The 21,016-nt window shown below is 31.3% G+C and overlaps 1 protein-coding gene across 1 annotated transcript; it reads left to right on the plus strand.

Annotated features, from left to right (window-relative positions):
- The first annotated feature begins 1,893 nt into the window (after positions 1–1,893).
- LOC123671143 (scavenger receptor class B member 1-like) lies at positions 1,894–17,996 on the plus strand. The gene is made up of 6 exons (XM_045604838.1): positions 1,894–2,101; positions 10,040–10,131; positions 12,423–12,583; positions 13,349–13,493; positions 14,697–14,897; positions 16,829–17,996. Exons 1-6 carry the CDS (start codon positions 2,074–2,076, stop codon positions 17,828–17,830), a joined length of 1,629 nt encoding a protein of 542 aa, XP_045460794.1. The 5' UTR covers positions 1,894–2,073; the 3' UTR covers positions 17,831–17,996.
- Positions 17,997–21,016: the final 3,020 nt, after the last annotated feature.

The following is a 21,016-nucleotide window of genomic DNA, read 5'->3' on the forward strand; positions in this document are numbered from 1 at the left end:
AAAAACCATAGCCATACTTTTTCATCGCCTTATTCATAATATGAACGAAAAATGGAAAAATTTCAATCCTGAAATGTCGCTTGAGATCACTCAAAAAATTATTTGTTGGAAAATATAAATCAGATTTCATTTATTACCATTACAGGAACATTATTTTTGACTATTCTGAAATAGTCGCATTGAAATTTTCAAAAATAGCATATAATCATTCGTTAGTTAGAAACCATAAATAATTTGAATTCGTTCGACTCATATGGTTCAAATTTTCAAATGAAGAGATGAATACTAAAGCATAAGTGATATAAGCTAATTTTACGAATAGTCGTTATATTTCCAAAAAAAAACCTTACAAAGTAGACGTTTCAAAGATGAAGGACAGTCTTCGGTTCATTATTTTGGATAATGAACCTTTGGAACCATTCAATAAAAAATTTACCCCACCTCTAAAACTTTCAACGTATACTTTTTTCTGAATTTATAAGAGCAGTTTTGAATGATAATTAAGCAATTTTATCGTTTTAAGTCTTCTAGCTCCAAAAAAACATTAACTTAATTTGAATATAAAAAAATTAAGAAATAAATTTAAATAGCTCTTATTACCGGAACTATAATAAATCATGAAATGGAAAAAATGTGATGGTAAGACGATTAATATAACTGCTTAATTTTACCCCTAACGGTAACTTTGTACTTCATACGAAATTCGTAGAACAAATAGATACGAATTGAAAATTGCTGCATAATATAAATAATTATTGATATTCTCATTTTGACAGTTTTTCTGTGGAATATCGAGAAATAAAAAGTCCCCATGTTTATTTTCGAATATTTTTTCATTATTACCTATTACATTACCGAAAATATTAACGTTGAAATAAATTTTTCTACTAAAATATTTCACAGTTTTATTTTGATAGATATTGTGACAGCATTTGATAATATCCTCTTAATGATATGAATGTACAACGAAAATAATCAATTCAAACAGATTTTCAAGAAATTTTTCTTTTGTAAAACCTCAAATTTTTGAGTTGAATCAGTGTTTGATTAGAAAATGAGAAATTTGATGAACCTATTCAAACTATTTAACGAATTCAGTAGATATCTTCTAAGTTAATCCATGCCTCTATTACTGAAATTAAAAATCGAAATCACTTTCGAATATTTGGCTGAAAAGGAAATCCCCATACGATTTCATGAATAATTCATCTCTTAATTCTTTCAAAAACACAAATACCGCTTTCTCTATTTGAATAAAAGAATATTTTGACGTCACCACGTTTTCTGCTCAGAAAAATTCTGAATAAGTACGAATAGCAAAAAGTATACATACATACTGATTTGAGTCATAACGCAACATCAGCAAATCACACCACACAAGCTCTTTGAATCATTGGAAGTTGAATAAATTTCTTTCAGAAAACAAGTTTTTAAAACAAAAAAGGCATAAGAGGTTCAAAGATTACATTAAATTCATCGTGTTCAATCCTTAAGTACCATAATCAAGGCATATTTAATTACATCAAACAACAAACCCGAATTTCAAGGTCACCACCATATTTCGAGGTTTTTCACTAAAGTTCGATTTTTCTAAGCATAATCAAAATGTATCTAACAAGTTCCAAATGCATATAAATTTCGAACACCCACGACTCCGAAATCCAATACCCATTCCAGAGATAACAAATACGACAATTAAAATTGAATTAACTAGATCAGGGATCGAAGTAGACTTCTTTCTTCAGCTATAACGTCCACAACTCATTAAAACAAATAATTATTACCGCTCGCATCGTATCAATTCTTGAAAAACGCAAATACGTCATAGTGCTGAAACCCCCACCCATTCCACCGGCATCCCGACGTCTCGTCTTTTAAAAACCAATTCATTCTTCATTTTTGTCCTCAATTTACTCGACATATTCATACGAGACAAGACCACTGTAATTGTGGACCGGCAAGATTTCAAACGTTCAACTTCCCCGATTTATTGGGGGGATACGTGGGTACGTAACGTGAACACCGCTCGATTTTAGTGATTTTAAGTGATTTTTACCACCCTTAGTGACAAATATGGAGTTACCTTACAAATTCAACACAAGTAAGTACCTACTCTATGTTCCCTTATACTTGGAGATACCGACAGTGGGCCAAGCGACAAACCCTACAAATTTCAATTTTGATTTATCTGTAATTTTATCCGATTTATTTCGATTTCGAACCGCCAAACAGAAACTTCTAAATATCCTTGCTTAATAAAGTATCTTCAAAACTTTCCACTCATTTGAATTCGTACCAAAAATATGTTCGGATACCTAGGGGCTTAAAAACAAATTTATTGCCTGAATTTGGCATATCCTCATGAGAAAACTTGATCGATTAGGTAGATATTCGTCAGAGCCACGAATTTTGATGAATTTGTTATTATTTATTGTTTCAAGTATAATGAAATTTTCCATAAGTTCAAACAATATTCTTCACTTAAGAGGACAAGGTTTTCCTTATAATAAAAAACTCGATTATGTAAATGAGAGAAAAAATTCGGATAACATCAATTAATTCATTAATTCGAATCGAATCCTTCTTCGGATTAATGAGTTTACCATGTTTGAAATAAGTAATGCAGTTTTTTAAGTCAGTATAAGGTTAACATGAAGACGGAAATATTATTTTCGCAGGATAAATAGTTTTATGAATGTTACTCATTGAAGAATTGTACAATGCATCGTAAGGCAATGAATTACTTTTTATTTGTACTAACTATTCTAACTACAACATCAAATAGTCACCAACGTGCGGTTTATATTAAACAATAGCTACTTTTCTTCATTATTTGAACGAAATGGTTCTTTTATACGAAATAATTTTACATTATCGTATTTGTGAAGTCCCGACTTCCTATTTGCCGTCTTGCTTATTATATCGTCAATTCAAATTGTTATGTTCCTTCTAATGAAAACTTTCAATAATTTCAAAGAAAAGATTCAAGTACAAATGTTGAATGAAAAATCTTACATCTATGCAGATCTGTTAATTAAGGGATCATATTCCTAAAATCTGAAAATTAATTTATATACCTCACAAATTATGTGAATTCTAGCAGTAATCAATTTAACAAGCTTAGTCTAGAAAATTTCATGATTGATAAACTGACTAACACAAATTAATTGAATGATATAAGTGACGCAAGATGATTTCAAATCGACTATTTTATAAGGCAGATCTGTTCTGTATTTATTTCGATTATAACTGTTGAAAAATAGGGAAAAATTGGGTGTAAACAAATACTGTACATGAAGAAAAGTAATCACCTCAAACTCTTTTCTATCAGTTGCAGTATTCTGGTTACTAATTAAGATGAATAATTAAATCAAATTTGTACTATTATGATGATTATTTGGTGACTAAATCTTTTTCCTATTTTGTAGAAAACAATAACTATAAATTTTATAGCTCATTTTTCTCATAAAAATATAAGATAACATAAAATCCTTCAACCAGCTCAAATATATCTGTAGTACTAATAAAAATTCCCATTTTTCAAATTAATGAACCTTAACCATTTCACTACTTCGTATCTCCATGACCAACACGTCTAAAAATCATTCAAACGTGATCATTATCAAGACAGTAATACTTCTACGAAAATTTTCTGCAATGAAAGTTCATGGCCTTTTAAGTTGTTATGCTTATTTAAAAATAATGTGAGTTTACTCTAAATGAAGAAATTCCATGTTGGTTTCACTACAACGAGGTGCTTATTTGTAAGAATTCAAATAATGCATTTCTTGGTCAAAATATTGAAAGAGATTCGTTCAAGTCACAAAACTTCGATATCTGAGAAGTAGGTGCCATTTAAGTGGTAGTTTATCTTATCAAGGTTATTCTAGTGAACTGAATCGAAGAATATGTTGAAATCGTTAATTGATGAGAGGATATGAGCATTTTTAGAATGTTAAACAGAGCTCAACACAAATTATATTTCAATATTGAAAATATCGAATATTAATAAGGCGAATACTACAATAATGAATTCATTTTCGACCTGTTTCCCAAAAAAAATTATCCCTTAGACAAACTCTTTCAATTAGAATTCTAAGCATACCACACCGATCAATAATAATTATAACTATTTATAAACCAATATTAATTGATCCGTTGCTGCTATAGATGAGATTAAATTGAGTTATATCATTTCTGAATGGTCAGAGTTACATTATTTCCTGAGTTAACGAACTCGTTTATGAAAATACCATGGATCAAGAACTGTTTCACTTTCCTTCTGTACCAATGTAGTAAATAATCAAACAGATCGAATTGTACCCCAAGGTCTTAAATGTTTGTGAAATTCCGGTAATATTATTTATCCAAACATATAATTATATTGTTGAATGTGCAACTGGGAATTTTAGTGGATGATATTGAACTATTTTTTTTTGCGATAGACTTGTTTGTATGCATAAGTGATTATCTAGCTTTAAGAGTGTGTGACCTCCCCTTTGCATATGTGTGTTGGTGGTATTCGGAAAATCACAGTTAGTCGTCTCATAAGGAGGTAATTTAATACCATAAGTATTTGGATAGGTATTTATAAATAGAATGGGTGTGTGAATCCAGTAGAAATAAATCCTTCAAGATTATGATGGTGTTTTATGCTAAGTATTCATTTTATCACCACAAAAATATTTTTAGGATCATTTTGAAGATATTACGTACTCTAAACCCCCCAATTATTTGCAATTTACCGATTGTAGTATGTTATCTAGATGGATAATTCACTCTATGAAATCCAAGGACTAAAAATTCAACAGCAAAAAAAATATTTCTTGAAAACAATTAAAAATGAGCTACTGAAATAATTTTGGCAGAAATCTTTTTCAGAATCATGAAATTTCCAATATTTGATTGATTAATGACATCCAGAACAAACTACAATGTTATCAAATTGATAATATCATTTACTTATGGATGAGTTGATAATCTTCAAGAAAAAGAAAATTGATAAAAAATTGGCTGAAATTTGCAATGTTTTTTTTGTTTAGTATAGAAAGATTAGAGAATATATTCATGCAAATATTGGAGGTCAAGAACGAATTTGCTCAATATGATGATATAACACAGGAAATTGATTTCGATTTCATGAACAAATTCTTATCTCAAGGAATATTATTGATGGTTAAAACTTCAAATTTAATATGACTCATATAAATATGCAGAATTTGTTTTATTATATTAATCCAATTTTTTTATCACTGCCTAACTGATTTTTTATTTGAATTGATCATTCATAGACATTACAATGTGAACTGGAAAATATTACAGGTATCTAGATTAAATGAGAGCACTTTAATTTATCTTCACCAAAGCGACGAGTGAATTTCATAGATTTTGGGGTCCCTTTTCTTTTGGAGCCCCAAGTTCGTGCTTCCATATCTTTTGCGTTGATCCGCCACTGTCTTCTAATGCATTATAGCAAATGTATCATATCTTCATATCTAAACATGTTTGCGGCTGATACAATTAATCTAGATAGTAAACTGCAAATATGTGTAATTATCGTTTTCGCATAGAAAATTACAAGCTTCCAGTTGAAAATTCATATCTTGAGTGCTGAATTTGACCTGGATCTGATACCCATCACAAAAGAAGATCAGTTAATTCAACTGGCGAAATTGGGGATAAGGTAAATTTCAGCTGACGTCAAATTCAAGGCCCTAGTCTAACCGAAACGTATATTTTGCTGCTTTCGAAATCTAATCGAAGAGTTGAATGTCGCTGGAAGCTAAAATTTTATTAACTACATTCGAAATGGTTTCTTGAGTACTAATTAATAAAACTCCGAATTAGCATAATCTGTAAACTATTCGTTGATGATTTCTTCTTGGTGAGTTATTTTGTATATCTATGAATTGATTGATAAGGCCATACTTCGAGAGTCTCCCTCAATCTTGAATTTCTACATTTCGACCAAATGTTTTGATTGTAGGGACCCAATTTCGAAATTATGAAATGAAATAAGAGGAAAGCACTGATGTGAAGTTAGGTTTAAATGCGGTCTGCAAGGGTGCCATTTGGGTATAAATGAACAAACGATAAACAGCTTTCGAATTCTTCTTATCAGTTTCTTTCTTCAAATTTTTTTGTTATTCTGAATTTTTTATGGTTTTGTCGCCGTTATTAACTTTAAATTTTCTCCTAAACATGAGGTTTGATTTTTCGATATGCTGCTTGAATTTTTCATGGTTCTGAAGACGTTCTTCTAACGAAATTTTGCAAATGTTTTTTTTTCAAAATGAAGCATCTATTGAACACAAAAATTCTTTAAAATTTAATTGAAAAATTTAGCAAATTGTGGAAGTTATGAATAAAAATTATTTTTTATTTCTCATATTTAACATCCTTTGTCTATGGAACGAACGACATTGGAAAAACAGGGATTCATTTATTTTTCGAAAAGAATCTTCTGTTTCAATTTGAAACGACGATAGGACGTACATAATGGAATTTGAGGACAGATTTCTGTCTCAAAATTAAAAAATTGCAGACATGTAATGAAATATTCTATTGGGAGAACGATCACTCAAATATAATATGAATTTGAACAAGTTTTCTATTTTATCGGTTGTTGTTAGGAGATCATATAACTTAGGTAATTCCTCAAATGGTTTTGGAATTATGGAGAATTATTATATTCTCAGTCAAATATCCATTAGGAGACGAAAGAATTCACGTAGACACTATATTGTGATAGATTAAGTGGAAACTTTCAATTATCTCGAAATAAAAAAAATCAAAGTCCAGTCGAAGACATTGTTGAAATTCTTTCTATAACTGCGTTGATACATCTGTCTTTTTCATTCACTTGTCATTTAGTTTGTTTAAATTTTCATTCTGGTAATAAATATCAAGTTAATCAAGTTTCAACATTTCATTATAATAAGAGACAAAGAATTTTTAGATTTTTAACATCATAATTTCTGGCCAAAAACTCAACAGATCAAACTGTAAAACCATTCCTTAATTCAAATTGGTATATCCAAGCAAGACGTTACAAAGAATTCGTTACTGAAACCGATTCCAGACTAGTTACTTATAATAGTACAGAAAGCATTGATATTTTTCCACGAGTTTTTGAATGAATGAGTATTAGGTATATATTATTTTCTATAATTCAATGAAAATTTAAAATTGATGAAATAAGTATTTCCATAAATATCGTTCAGTGATTTTTGTATTGATTGATTGAGAGAGTACCAACATATTATAATGAAATATAACCATGAATGTGTGTGAAAGCGAAATATTCCTGCTCGTTTTCGTTTCATAAATTATGGCAGGATAAACGAATTTACCACAAAATTGGAACAAATGAATATGATTATTCCAGAAATCGTTGACGTAAAATGAATTGTTTTGGGACTGACCTACCCTGTGAGCAATAAAATGAATCCGGATTCAATTTTTTTATTAATTTATATATTTAATATTCCCTTTGAATTTTGGCTAGTTTTTGTGACGCGATCATCATGAAAAGTTGCTTGTAAGTAATAATTTATATTCTCAATATATTCAACATTTCATTCCGAAAGAATAGGTAGTTTTGGCATGATACGGAATTACGGATTATGCTCATTAACGTACTTCAAAAGTTCGAAGCAAAATTCGAGATGCAAATATACCCTGAAAATTTTAAGTTTTTCAAGCTTTCCGTTCGAAAGTTATCTCATCAACCGACGGATAGAGTCATATTTGATGACAAAATCGTCATCACAAAGTCTAACACTATCGTTTTGTATTGCAAATCTAATAAATAATTATTTTTCAATAATAATCAATTTTTCTTTCCGATTCATCTGCATGTGATTTTACACATTATTTTCTATGAAACAGTTAAAGTTTCGTATCCTTTTATTTGTTCATATTGGAAAAACACATGAAAATGTATTGACTAATGCATTACTATTAGTTAAAATATTGACTATGCAATTAAATATCATAGAAGATGTAAAAACCTTGGAATGTGGCAAAGTTGTTGATATTTAAAATGTTTATACGAAACATATCTTCCATTGAGAAAATTCTATCTGACATCAATCAAGCCAATATCAGTATATTCCTATTGCACTCTTCATACTCAAACCTCCAATGCAACCACGAAAGTATTTTGAGGAAGTTCAATCGGAACACAATGTCGAAGAAATCCATATATGAAATTTCTGCGAAATTCACCTGTTCACGGTCATGTTCAATGTTAACCAGTGTATGTCGCCAGTTCTGGTTCCAAATTACCGCAGGAGATCGGACGTTGCAGCATCCGTTCGATACATTTCTTTATCCTTCCTCTTCAAATCCGGATTTTATGTGGGAGATATGAATAAACAGACGAAATCTGGAAAATACGAAAGATACGATAATTTTAATCAATTTGACGAACTTGAATTCTAAAACTTTCCGGATATTGACGTCGGTGTGGATTCGACAGAAATAAGGTTTCTGAAACAGGACTGTTAACTCTTACCAACAACAAGCAGCGGTTATGGAAATATGATATGTATAAGGAAAAACCTAAAAATAATTATTTCTCTTTGAGATTATACCTTGCATTAAGAAAGTACAGAAATGATATTCGAAGTGATTGTTGGCCATGTAGTAAAAATTGTTGGACCCCAATTAAAAGTAAAGGTTTTCCAAAAAACAAAATTAAAAAACAAAAATTAAAACGCGCAGTGATTTCGGTGTTATTTCACTAAACATATTACAATCTCGCAATATCTAATGGACACACTTGTTGAGCGCATGCTCAAACTGACAATGAAGAGAAAACTTTTTTTTCAACTTTCATATTTGAAGTTCAATATTCTCAAACATACACTTTTGAAATAATTTAGGAAAAAACAATATCTTGACCCCCCTCCTGAAATTTTCTATCTACAAAATCTACAGAATCTACAAAACAAATGAAAAAACCGCCGTTAAGAGCTTTTCAATTGAACCATACGAGATCTCTGCATGATATTTGGTACAAAAGTCAATAGCCATCCCACATTGATCCAGATAGCTTAAGAATACGATCCATGCTTTGAGAAAACAAAAATCAAGAAAATAAAATGAAAAAATTAATTTCTCCAAAACTGAAAAACATATAAACATAAAATTGAAAACATTTTCATTGCACTTATAGTTTCTGAATTATAAATTGTTAAATATATAATTTCTCGATATGTTCCGCCTTTTTTTAATTTTGTTAACCGCTATTTTCAATAATTTGAGGTATTTTCTGATGAAAAATAATCCATAAAGTGAACCTAAATTTTCTCCTGAATAATTTTGGTTTAATATTTTCGATAACGAATCTCAGGAATCGAAGCAAAAAAAATTATACGAGATATTCTGTATTGGAGAAGACTATTATATCTTGCTTTTTTATGCGAGTGAGATCAGAATTGCTGTAGCTCTTGTATTACCTACTGATTTTTTTACGAATCTATATAAATCATAATAAACGTATATCTAGCGATTGCACATGTTATTTTCATTTAAACAAATCCAAACAAGTTTATGATTTATTCATGAGTTATTCTTCTTCTAGAATTTATATCGTGCGACCTAATTATAGAAGAACAAGATGTCATTCCCACCAAATTAGTATTTTTATTTATCTACAGGATTAATGCCAACTAGATTGGCTATAACGTGGAACAACATTCATAAAAATTTAAATAATATTCGATAGAATACTGTACGCGGATTATCTGCTGAGAAGATAAATAAATTTATCGGAGAAACTGAAGGATGTGCAAATATATTGGCCACCTCAATGTTTCATTTTCTCCATGTAAATTTGTACAGATTAATGGATGAGTGTTTGCATACAACATGTAGCGGTCAATTAGATGTTGATTTTACACTCCAAAGAAATAAATACGGGGAAAGCATGTGCAGTTATCAAATAAAAGTTATGTGCAACCTCATTGAATCATATGCAATTTTTGGTGTTTCATATTGAATTTTTTATCTGATTGTGCTATTTTTTTTTCAGAAATATTACTACTGGCTCTGATGGGAGTCATAATGGTATTATCTTCATATTTCATGTTTATCTACGAACCTATCAGTCTACTGGTGAATAAGGTGAGTTAAAATAATTGAGACACATATAGGGTTGTTATAAATGATTGTTAATTACTGATGTTCAAATATTTCTCCTTATCTCTGATTTCGAACAACATTCACAAATTTGAATGAGAATCAGTAATAACTTATTGATGAAAAACAATATATGATTATTAATTTTTTATATATAATATGTAGTTGCCAATATTAGTGAAAAGCGGTAGAAAACATATTTCAAAGGCTACTATTATGTAAAAAACATTTAAAAAGACGATGTATCAGATGTTTCTACTTTAGGAATTTATAAACATTTTCAGTGAAACAATATCATGTCTTCTGCACCCCTGAACATGTGGAAATAAAAAATTCTCATAGAGTCCTTTCAACAGCCTACTGATGGTCATGGCGCATTCGCCATTTTGTAACAGGATTTCAATTTCATTCGTTTCGTAAAATAAAACAGATACATTTTTCACGAGTTGTATTTCATATAGTATGAAACTTCAAACATGGCACAAAATTAAAAATGCTAAAAAAAATTCGAGCAATGATCAAATAATTTAGAGCTTTCCCGGAGCTTGACTTGTTCGATTTTCCCTCTTGAAATATTAGATCCTCCAACACAACTTTTATTTGTTTGATGTCGGACAAGCAAATGAGGTTAACAGATTAATAATTATAAAAATTTAAATTTCCTGAAAAATTTCGCGTCTTATAATCAGTAGAATTGAGAAAAAATTCATCCGTCTGCCTTCTAAACCTCTACAAGAATTGATCACAGCTATTGAAATTTAATTTGGTCCAACAATAAAATTGAAGAAAAAATTATATTCAAGGAAAATTGAATAATGTGAAATAATAATAACTGTTCTTTAGTGGCCATCGACTGACGTCCTTTAGCCTTACAATATAAAATAATAAATTCGTATCGGAGAAATAGCTTCTCCTAATATAGAGAGCTTATTTTCAATTAAAGTGTCATATATGATCGAAATAATGACGGTATCTAATTCTTTAATTCAACATTTTGCGTTTTCACGAAATATCTCAATTTTTTTTATAAAATCAGTCACACTCCAGTTATCCTTGTATAGCCTCATCAAATTCGATCATATAACATATAACACCTAAGAATTTTTTCATATCAAAATACTGCGGGCTTGGTAGTAGATAAACATAATGATTCTCAAGTGGACAATATCAGTCATATCTTTCCAATAGGTTTATCGATGAAAAATTATGATTCTGTCAAATTGAGAACCATTTGATTTAATTACTTAATTTAATTTACTAGATACTCTACGATATTTCAAATAAGCACATCAAAATAAAATTAAGAATCCCTAGATTTTACTAAGTATTGAAAATAACTGGTGAGAATTGGCTGGATTTGCATTTGCATATGCAAATATATTTAATTCGGCGTATGGTTATAAATAGTTATTAAATAATTTCACTTCATATATTCTTGTTGATACCAAAAAATGTGATATCAATCCCTGAAATATTAGCTTTGAAATGAGCATCAATTAGACAATGTAATAGTGCCAGTTATATGTGAGAAATTCAACACAGAAATACACTACAAATAAATATGAAAAAGGAATAGTACAATCGAAGAATAATTTCTCATTGGATAGTATAAAAAAAGGATTTGACATCGAAATCATTCATGTTATATTTGAACAGAAACTTATTTTTATCCACGAACTGATAATGAAATGTTTTATAGATTAACATATTTCTCCTATTAATCTAGCTGCTAATCAATAATCAACTCATGTATATATCATGAAGTTAATAGCGTGTAATGTGCGAGTTTAAATTTTTTTATACGGATACCTATCACAGAGGTAGCGAACTCAAATTTAAATTCATTTTCACATCGTGAAATATACATGAATAATTCAAGGAATTCTTCGTAGAATTAAACTTCCAAAAAATCTCAATGGAGTAAATACCGATGTTAGTTTAGCAAAAAAAGAAAACATATTTTATTAGCCTTTTTATACCCACCTACGTAATCTCATTTTATTGTTTGATTTCCAAAAACGTGTATTTTTTAATGAACATTCGAATGAAGTGTTGAGAAGAAAATCGATTAATGTGGAATATTTTTATTCAAATATTTCATTCAAATGAAGAGAGAACATCCGTAGAATCATAACAGTACCTACATAATTTTATTATCTTATGTTTTTTCTTACAACAACTGTCAAATTGATTCCTTCTAGATTTGCAATGCCTTTAATAATCAGTTGTATATATCCTGAGCAATTTCCTGATAGCCTTTCTTCTTATTGTTTCAGCTATTGTCCTTGGAATCAGGAACTCTGTTTTTCTTCCTTTGGAAAGATCCGCCATACAAAATATACATAAATGTGAACATATTCAATGTAACGAATCAAGAAAAATTCACAAGGGGTGAGGAGAAGTTAGCTCTTCAGGAAGTGGGGCCCTACTGCTTCCAGTAAGTATTTTTTGAAATTTCTACGAAATCTCACACTTCTGGATGCATTTTGATTCATTATTTCCGATTATAATTCAAGAATCGTTCGGAAAAAGAATAATTGCCGTAATTTTCAATTCACGTTCAGGATACCTTCGTGTTTTGTTTTTCGGTACAAAAGGTTTGTTGTGAGCCTTCAACCAAATTTGATAGTCACCTGCATTTTGACTTGAAGCCAAAGCATAACCTCTCATCATATCATCTTGAGCATGATTTTGGTTGATGAAATTATTCATTTTGTTGAGCAATTGCGAATATAACTTTGACTGTTCACAGCTTCGCGTCTTACTTGTCCCATATATTGGGTGTCCCAGAAAGACCCTACCAAACGAACGCCGTGATAGTTTTGTCAATTACTTTCGATTTTTTTTTTTACACTTTCTATTAACTCTAACGATTTGCTCTATGTGCATTCAACAATTTAGGTTTTACACATTTCGGAAGATTTAGACAAGGTGAACCTTCCTCAAATTTTTCTATTGCACAATATATCCAAAAACATTTTAGATTTTCAAAAAGTCGAACTATTTGATCTTTTTTGAAATTCATAAGTTATAACGCTGCAATCGATTTTGAAAACTGGATTATCTTCAAAATGACAATCATTGGAAACATTCTTTTCAGAGCCGACTTGATATTTTGAAATTTAAAATTTTTGTTACGTTACTTTATTAGAAAGTAATATATATCTGAAGTATTTATCTGAAATATTCATTTTTCTTTTAGGGAAATCCTTCTCAATACCAATGCAACATTCCATCCAAATGGCACAGTCACCTATATACCAGTGAGAACCCTTAAATTCATACCTGAGAGGTCCGCTGGAGACATTAATATTGACAGAATTATATCACCTAATATACCTCTAGTGGTAAGTTTTTCTTTGATATTTTGTTGGAACAAATGGTGAATGGTTTTCAAGCAATAAACAGAATGAAGCTGAGTACTATAGATTTAGAAACCGGATGGAACATTTTCCAGTTCTTTTTCATGAAAAATTAAAGTAACTGGATACCTTATATCCATAACTTTTTTAATTTTGAAGAAAAATCTCCATCATATCATTCTACTTTCTTGTTGTTATCACTTCCTATATCACTATAAGAACATTATCGAAATAAAATATTATGATTATATTGGAATCATTTGTTTGGTTTGAAGTTCAAATATTCATCAAGTGATATTGTTTCAAACGGTAACTTACCATTTCGATATTTTTTATTTAGGGCAAATTCACTTCTAATTTAGAAAATTTTCATTTATGGAAGTTATTCATTTGGGGTGTTCTTTGAGTCCCCATGAGTGTGTTTGAATCTAAATACTAAATAATACTAAATTACTTACTACGTAATTTCCAGTAACTGTAAATGAATAGATAAATATCATTTCGATTGCATAGATAATTGAACCGTATCTTTTAATATCGAATTTGGATAATTCTGGATTCAATTGAACACTTTGTTTTCTTTAAATTTCACCGAAATTGAGTCAAATCGGTTTAAGCAGTTCTGTTCTTGTCAACATTTCAAACAGAAGCTTCTACTCTCAAATATTTGCAGTTCGTTGCATTCGAGTCTCAAATTGTTTGGATTTTTTTGAGAATATGATATTGAGTTCCAGTTACATCATTCAATTAAGTCGTTCATATTTTGGTTTGTATGTTGGTTAATTCTCCAATTACTGTAAATAATTTTCCACTTATTCATGGTGAGTTAATATTTCCGCGAAATTATTGTTAGTTCAAATATTTAAAAAGACCTTCATGATTAGTAGTGATCTATTGAAGGAATCATTATTTTTATTAAAAAAACAAAACCCGAGTACAAAAATTTACATTTCAAGAAAGCGAAAAGTATTGACTTCAGAGCTTTTGAGCGCTCGTTTCTTCATTCATGCGCCAATTGTATTGAGCTTGAAATTGTTATTTTATTCAAATGTCTCAGATTTCTACAAAAATCGAGTATGTTAAAATATCTAAAAGAGGTGCGATATATTTTTGGAGCAGATAGATTACAACTGCTCGGTATTGAAGAGGAAGAAACCAACATCGTTAACACGATATTTTTGTTTCTAGGGAATTTCTGCTATGTTGAGAGAATCCTCCATGTTCACCAATTTAGCATTGACGATGGTCAGTAACACAGCAAACTCCAAATCCTTCGTGAATATAACTGTCCATGACTACCTCTTTGGATACGATGATCTCCTAGTGAAATTAGCACATACAGCTCTACCTACCTGGATCAACTTCGAAAGATTCGGTATTTTGGATAGGGTAAGTTTCTTATACACCAATTATAAATGCTGAAGAAGAGATATGTACAAAACATTTTTTATATTTTGATGTTGACGCTATCAATATGTAAATTAACCTCAAGTCGAGAATTTAACCTTGAAATTTGTTTATGTTCTTCCTGATTCATGTCTTATACCAAAATAGTCTCTAGATACAAGCTCGATATCTTGTATATTGTTGAATTATGTAGCGAGTTTATGATCCTAAACCGCTATCTGATGAATGTGCCCACATTTCTCACAATTTTTTAAATTAAAAATGTATTACATTTTTACGCGTGAGTGAGAGAACTATATTCATGACAATATAGTTGTACCTATTTATTAGTTTTAATTATTATTCCATTGCCCAGAATATTTTTTATTCTGGTTTTTGAATAATTAGTTCGGAATACTTCAGCTCTTTTCATTGAATATGATTCTTAATTCAATCTGACGAATTATAAATTGCCAAAAAAAGAACTATATGAAATTTAATTTTGAAAATAGCATTGATAATTTGGCCTGAAAAAAACTCATTAATTCATCAATTCTCTAATACAATGTCGGTTTTTTCTCGCTCGATTCCACGATTTTTTGTGAGAGTAATGCATTTTTTATTCTATGGAGACATCATCTATCAAATATTCAATTGCGTCTGTTCATTAAAACAAACATTAACTGCTATCGTCTTCTGAATCAACATTTCCTGTTCAAATCCAGTAATTGATCCATCAGTTACAATAAATCGAAATTTAAAATTTGAATATTGCAGGTATGGGTTGGTCTTGAACTTTGTCTTTTCATTAACACTGTATGAAATAAAGCTATTTACATGCCATGTAAATCGAAGTGCTTTTAGCGAATGAATAATAGTTTTAATTCGTTCTAGGGAATAAGCGATTATGCAGTCTTTGCTTGTCAACATCTGACAGAGGTGAATAAATTAATTTGGGAAAAGAATACCGCACACTTTATTAGAGAAAGTGGCCGCCTGTCAAGTTGGCTGAATTTTCAATATGTTAAAGTCTAAGTCAGGGCAAACAAAAAGTTCAACAGTCATATACAGTTTTTCTATAGGCCAAATTATTGAAACATAATTCCAATTAGCGCATTTTTAAGGGTTTTTTCCATCAGAAAAAGAAGTCAGTAGTTTTCAGGGGTCGTTATTCGTCTTTTTGTAATTTTTTTTATGGAATTTCGCATATAAACATAACGAAAAAATATAGCATTCATTACTTTTTCGGAAATTATGAATTTTTATAAAGTTAATGAATATTGCGAGCTAGAAAGGTTTGATTTGCTCTGATATATGCAGTTATATCATTGCTGCTCAAAGAAGAAGGGTCATTCTGCATCAAACTTGTTAATATTGTGTGGATGAACTCGATATTTTATTCGCAATAATTTTTAAAATGATTGGCATTTTTGCATTTAGCTTGCACTTGCTACGAAAATTTTCTCTCTCGTGTATCGTTTTGTATCTGTGAATAACAATTCAAAAGAAATCAATTTCTATTTTTTAACAACATAACATATACTTAGTTCTTTCGACGAGCAAGTAGAATACGTATGTATCTTTTGGTTCTAATGGAACCTTAATTCTCATAATTTCAAAATATGTTTGTGGTTTTAAATTCTCCCTCTTTTTTTGTACAAATATTAATTTATGAGTCAACTGTAACAGGAACAAATGAACGTTTAATTTCAATGACTTATAACACGTGAAGTAATTTACTTTCGAATAAGAAATATCTATTCATTCGCAGGACATATCACAATTTGTACCATTCACTTTGTTATAGCTAATAACTACAAATAATATAGATATTTTTATAAATGGCCGTCAGTGAAAGAAAAGAATAAACTCTGCGACCATTCTAAACGCATGAATTCTGAGTACCATAATCAATATGTATATTTCTCTTCCAGATTATGGCATTAGAAAATGGCTCGAATATTGTCACTATAACGAACAACTATAAGAAGGCAACACCTGCAAACCCCCTGTATGACATAGAAGATACCAAACGACAATTCTACATTCAGGAGTTCAATGGTTCGCCAGGTCTTCAACAATGGGGTTACGAAGATACTGAAGGAAATGAGACAAGCACCTCCAATTCGAAATGCAATTTCATCGGCGGCTCTTATGATGGTACCCTCTTCCCTAGAGACTTAACAATGGACCATGGTATGCTCTTGTATAGGAGAGGTTTTTGCAGAGCACTCCCAGCTTTTCCTGTCAGAGAAGTCACCATGGATGGTTATGAAGCTATTGAATTTGGTGTGCAAAAGAACTTCTTGTATGAACCTTCTGTCAATCCAGATAACGCCTGTTACTGCAAAGATGAAGGAGATTGCTTACCAAGAGGACTAGTTAGCATCGCACCATGCTACTATGACATTCCTATGACTCTATCCCAACCTCATTTTTACAACGCTGATCCTAGCCTGGTTGAGCAGGTTACAGGTCTAGCTCCCAGTAAATCTCTACACGACTTGAACTTCACCCTTCATAAACGTCTGGGACTGCCAATCAAAGCCAACCTGAGAATACAGGTCAACTTGGATGTTGGTCAGACAAAGTACAATGCCAAAACGACCATATTCAACAACCTCCATGTACCCTTATGTTGGTTAGAGCTTCAAGTTGATGAGGTCCCTTCCATCGTTAAAATTTTGATTACATTAGCCTATGGGATACTTCCAGTCACTGAAGTTATGTGCAAATACCTTCTGGGCGTTTTTGGAGCTGCTATGATCTCTTGTTCAGCTCTACTAATGCTTAATTCCACGGAAATAGCCGAAACAAATATAGAGGCTCTACCATTCAGTAGGTTTAGTTTGAGAAGGAGCAGTGAATATAAACCGATCCCAGTGAGTTCACCTCCTCAATATTTAAGACAGAATATGAGGAGAATATCTAAGTGAACTTTATTTTGAAAGTAGATTTTAGCATCTGTGATGCTGTATAGACTGATTTTTAATTAATTTATTGCCAATTCAATTGTACATAGTTCGAAAAGTGATATTTTTGGTGATACTTAGATTAGTGTGGTTTTGTAAGTGAAGTTAATTAAAATAGTTTCATATTTAACCGTCTTTGATTTTTTATTCCTAGTCTACGGAAGGTAGTGGAAACATTGCGATTATTTCAGGGAAAAAACAAAGTTTAGTTTTCGATTTCAAAATTTCCACTCGCAAAATGCATCCAGAAAAACTTTGGTTTGTGTATGTCTGTGTATCCACACAATCTTTATAGCCACCTCAACTTTTACAACTCTCATTCGATTCTAATGAAATTTGGTGAAGGCATTCAGTTTCAGTTAAAGATGACCCCATACAGCCTTTCCAGATAAAATGTGCACTGAAATGAAATTGCTGATATTTTCATATATCGCGTTCTACTTGTCTGATGTTGACAAAACTTGGTAGTAATAGATATTTAGGTTGGGTAGAAAGAAAGTTTCGTGAAAATTTGAGATCTTTCTGATGTACGGTACGCTTTGCTTATGCGCAAACGTGAGATACTCGGAATCTGAATATTTCGAGTTGTTCTCGATTTTGACGAAATATGTGAGAATTTGGTTACTCAAGTTGGAACTTTGGCGAGTTACGAGGTGCGCCCAGGGGTTTGGTGTTTCGTCCCGAGATAACTGGTAGTCTCTTCAGTTAAACAATCCAGCGATCTCTGCCTAAGACACAACCTCTTACACCATCGTGGAGAGGTGACTCTGTTGCAACTCGACGACCCCTTTAAATCCGCCGGGGCCAAATAGTGTGGCACGGAAACCAATAACGCCATCTGTGAGCAGAGAGAGTCTCTACACGAAATTAAATATTCCATAAGAATTTCAGCTTTTTTGGTTATACGGTGGAGTTGTACTTGCATGAATTAGATCATTTTGTGAGCTATAATATAATTGTATTTCAAGACCTTCATGTGGACGACTGAGGACGAGGAAGTACAGTGTCCAAACCCACTGACGAAAAATTTTTATTTATACGATCGTTCTTTGTGCAAAGGTAAAAATAAATGAAATTCTCTAGAAACTTGAATCAGACGAATCTATTCTTTTTGCGCCAATTTTTTCTTATCAATAAGCAACAACAGTTCATGACACTCAGTAATTACAGTTTGTGATTTTGTCGGAAATCCGATAGACATAACTCACTACTTGGAAAAATATCGCATTATTCTGAAATATTTCTTTTTCAACTTCCACTATTAATATTCCAACTTTTGTCATTTATCATTTGATCAAAAAATGATGGTATTTTGAATTGGGGAAAGTTATGTTTTATAACGAATATCATGAGTATGACAGAGACCATTTTCAATTCCTCGGGATGTGACATCCGAATATTCTACCTTCATACTGTGAGTCTATATCTAGCGTTCCATATTTATATCAGGTAAGTGACGCCCTCTATAGCCATAATTTGCATAAACGAATTTCTCTTATATTCCATGAAAATTTCCACTTGAAAGTACTTGTGTGGTGTATATCTTCCTCAGTTAAAATTACCGATCCGTTCTGAAGATAAATAAGTCACATCAAAAATATTTGTATTTTTTTCAAAATACAAATTTATTCAAAAGTTTTGCATATTCTATTTAATTGAAAAGTTCCAACTTAAAAATAAACATTAAACTTTTGTACATTTTATTACCACACCATCATTCCTTCAATAAAAAAGTATTCTGAATAAAAATAATTTAAAAATATTTTATTATTTTTTTGGAAAATGCTGATCTATATTCGGCCTTGAAGCGAGTATTTCTCCACTGGCATTTATGCAAGCTCCTATACGCTTATACATATCAACCTGATTAACGATATGCTGCTGAGGGTTATTGAGCCATTCCTCTTGAGCGGTTTGAAATAGGGTCCTCTCAGGGTGCTGTTACTGACCTGCCATGCATGCTCCAATCATGTTCTATGGGATTCATGTCTGGAGATAAGGCGGGCGGGTCCAAATATTGATGATTTCAGTTTCAAAATACACATTCACCGCTCTAGTACAATGAGGCCGTCCATTGACCATTATCGTCCATGGAAACGAATCATCACCGTTAGCTGCTTGCCCTTATCTCACGTGAGGATGGAAAATCTTCTTGAGGCATCTATTACCAAACGTGGTTCCTGAATATGGCTCTGTGTAACCAGCCCAAAACTTATTGCAAAGGGACACAGAGGCTAAGTATGGTCGAGCAGAGCTGCTCTTATTGGCTGCCCTCCACAACTTATTTGATAGCTATCTTTTGTTGGAAGCAACACTAAATTCCAAAATTCATCAGTGGTAGACGACACCTCAAACCTGTCGCAAGTATTCGTCTCCGTAATATTTGAATTTCCATGTCAAGTTTCATGTTTTGTCGTTGATTAGTGATCAAATTCTTCTGCTCGTTGGTCTGTCATGAAGAGAATGGGCGAGGAGATAGTGATGGAACGTGCGAAATACGTCACTTTGCAAAACACCAACTCTATTGAGCATGCCTTCTCCGATTAGAGCCACAATTCTCGCACTTATCACTCTTCTATTCATATCGGCAGTCAAAATCATAAAATTCAACTGCTTTCACAAACTAAATATATTCGCACTAAAATTGTGATATCTTAAAGAAAAATTGTGAACATCTGTTGCTTCTGAAAGTTTTGTGATTCTGGAAGAAAAAACATTGATAAACAAACCCACAAAATATTTAAAAATCCTTCATATGAGAATAAGGTGATGCAAAACTTTTGAATGTGTGGAGCTCTTCCCAATAAATTATAAGTATTAATAGTGTTTGATAGAATATTTATGGGTGGAATTATGTAATTGGACGAAAAACAAGCCACAAAAGGCTCCCAACATCATGTTAGCATTTTTTGCTATTCTTCAAATTGTCTTTCCGCTATAAGTGTATAAAAAACGCACAAGAATGTCCTCAGGTCATTGATTTTCTCCAGAAGAACGCGATAAAATTCAAATTCTATGCAAATAAAAGTGAGAAACAGAAATAATTCATTGCCGTCTGTCATAATGAGATGTCTAAAATCACCCAAAGAAGGTTCTGTTATCCGAACATGGAACTGAAAAATAACTAGAATAGCATTATCGTTGTTAACT

This window comes from Harmonia axyridis, chromosome 1 (genome assembly GCF_914767665.1).
Source record: "Harmonia axyridis chromosome 1, icHarAxyr1.1, whole genome shotgun sequence".
Taxonomy (NCBI): Eukaryota; Metazoa; Arthropoda; class Insecta; order Coleoptera; family Coccinellidae; genus Harmonia; species Harmonia axyridis.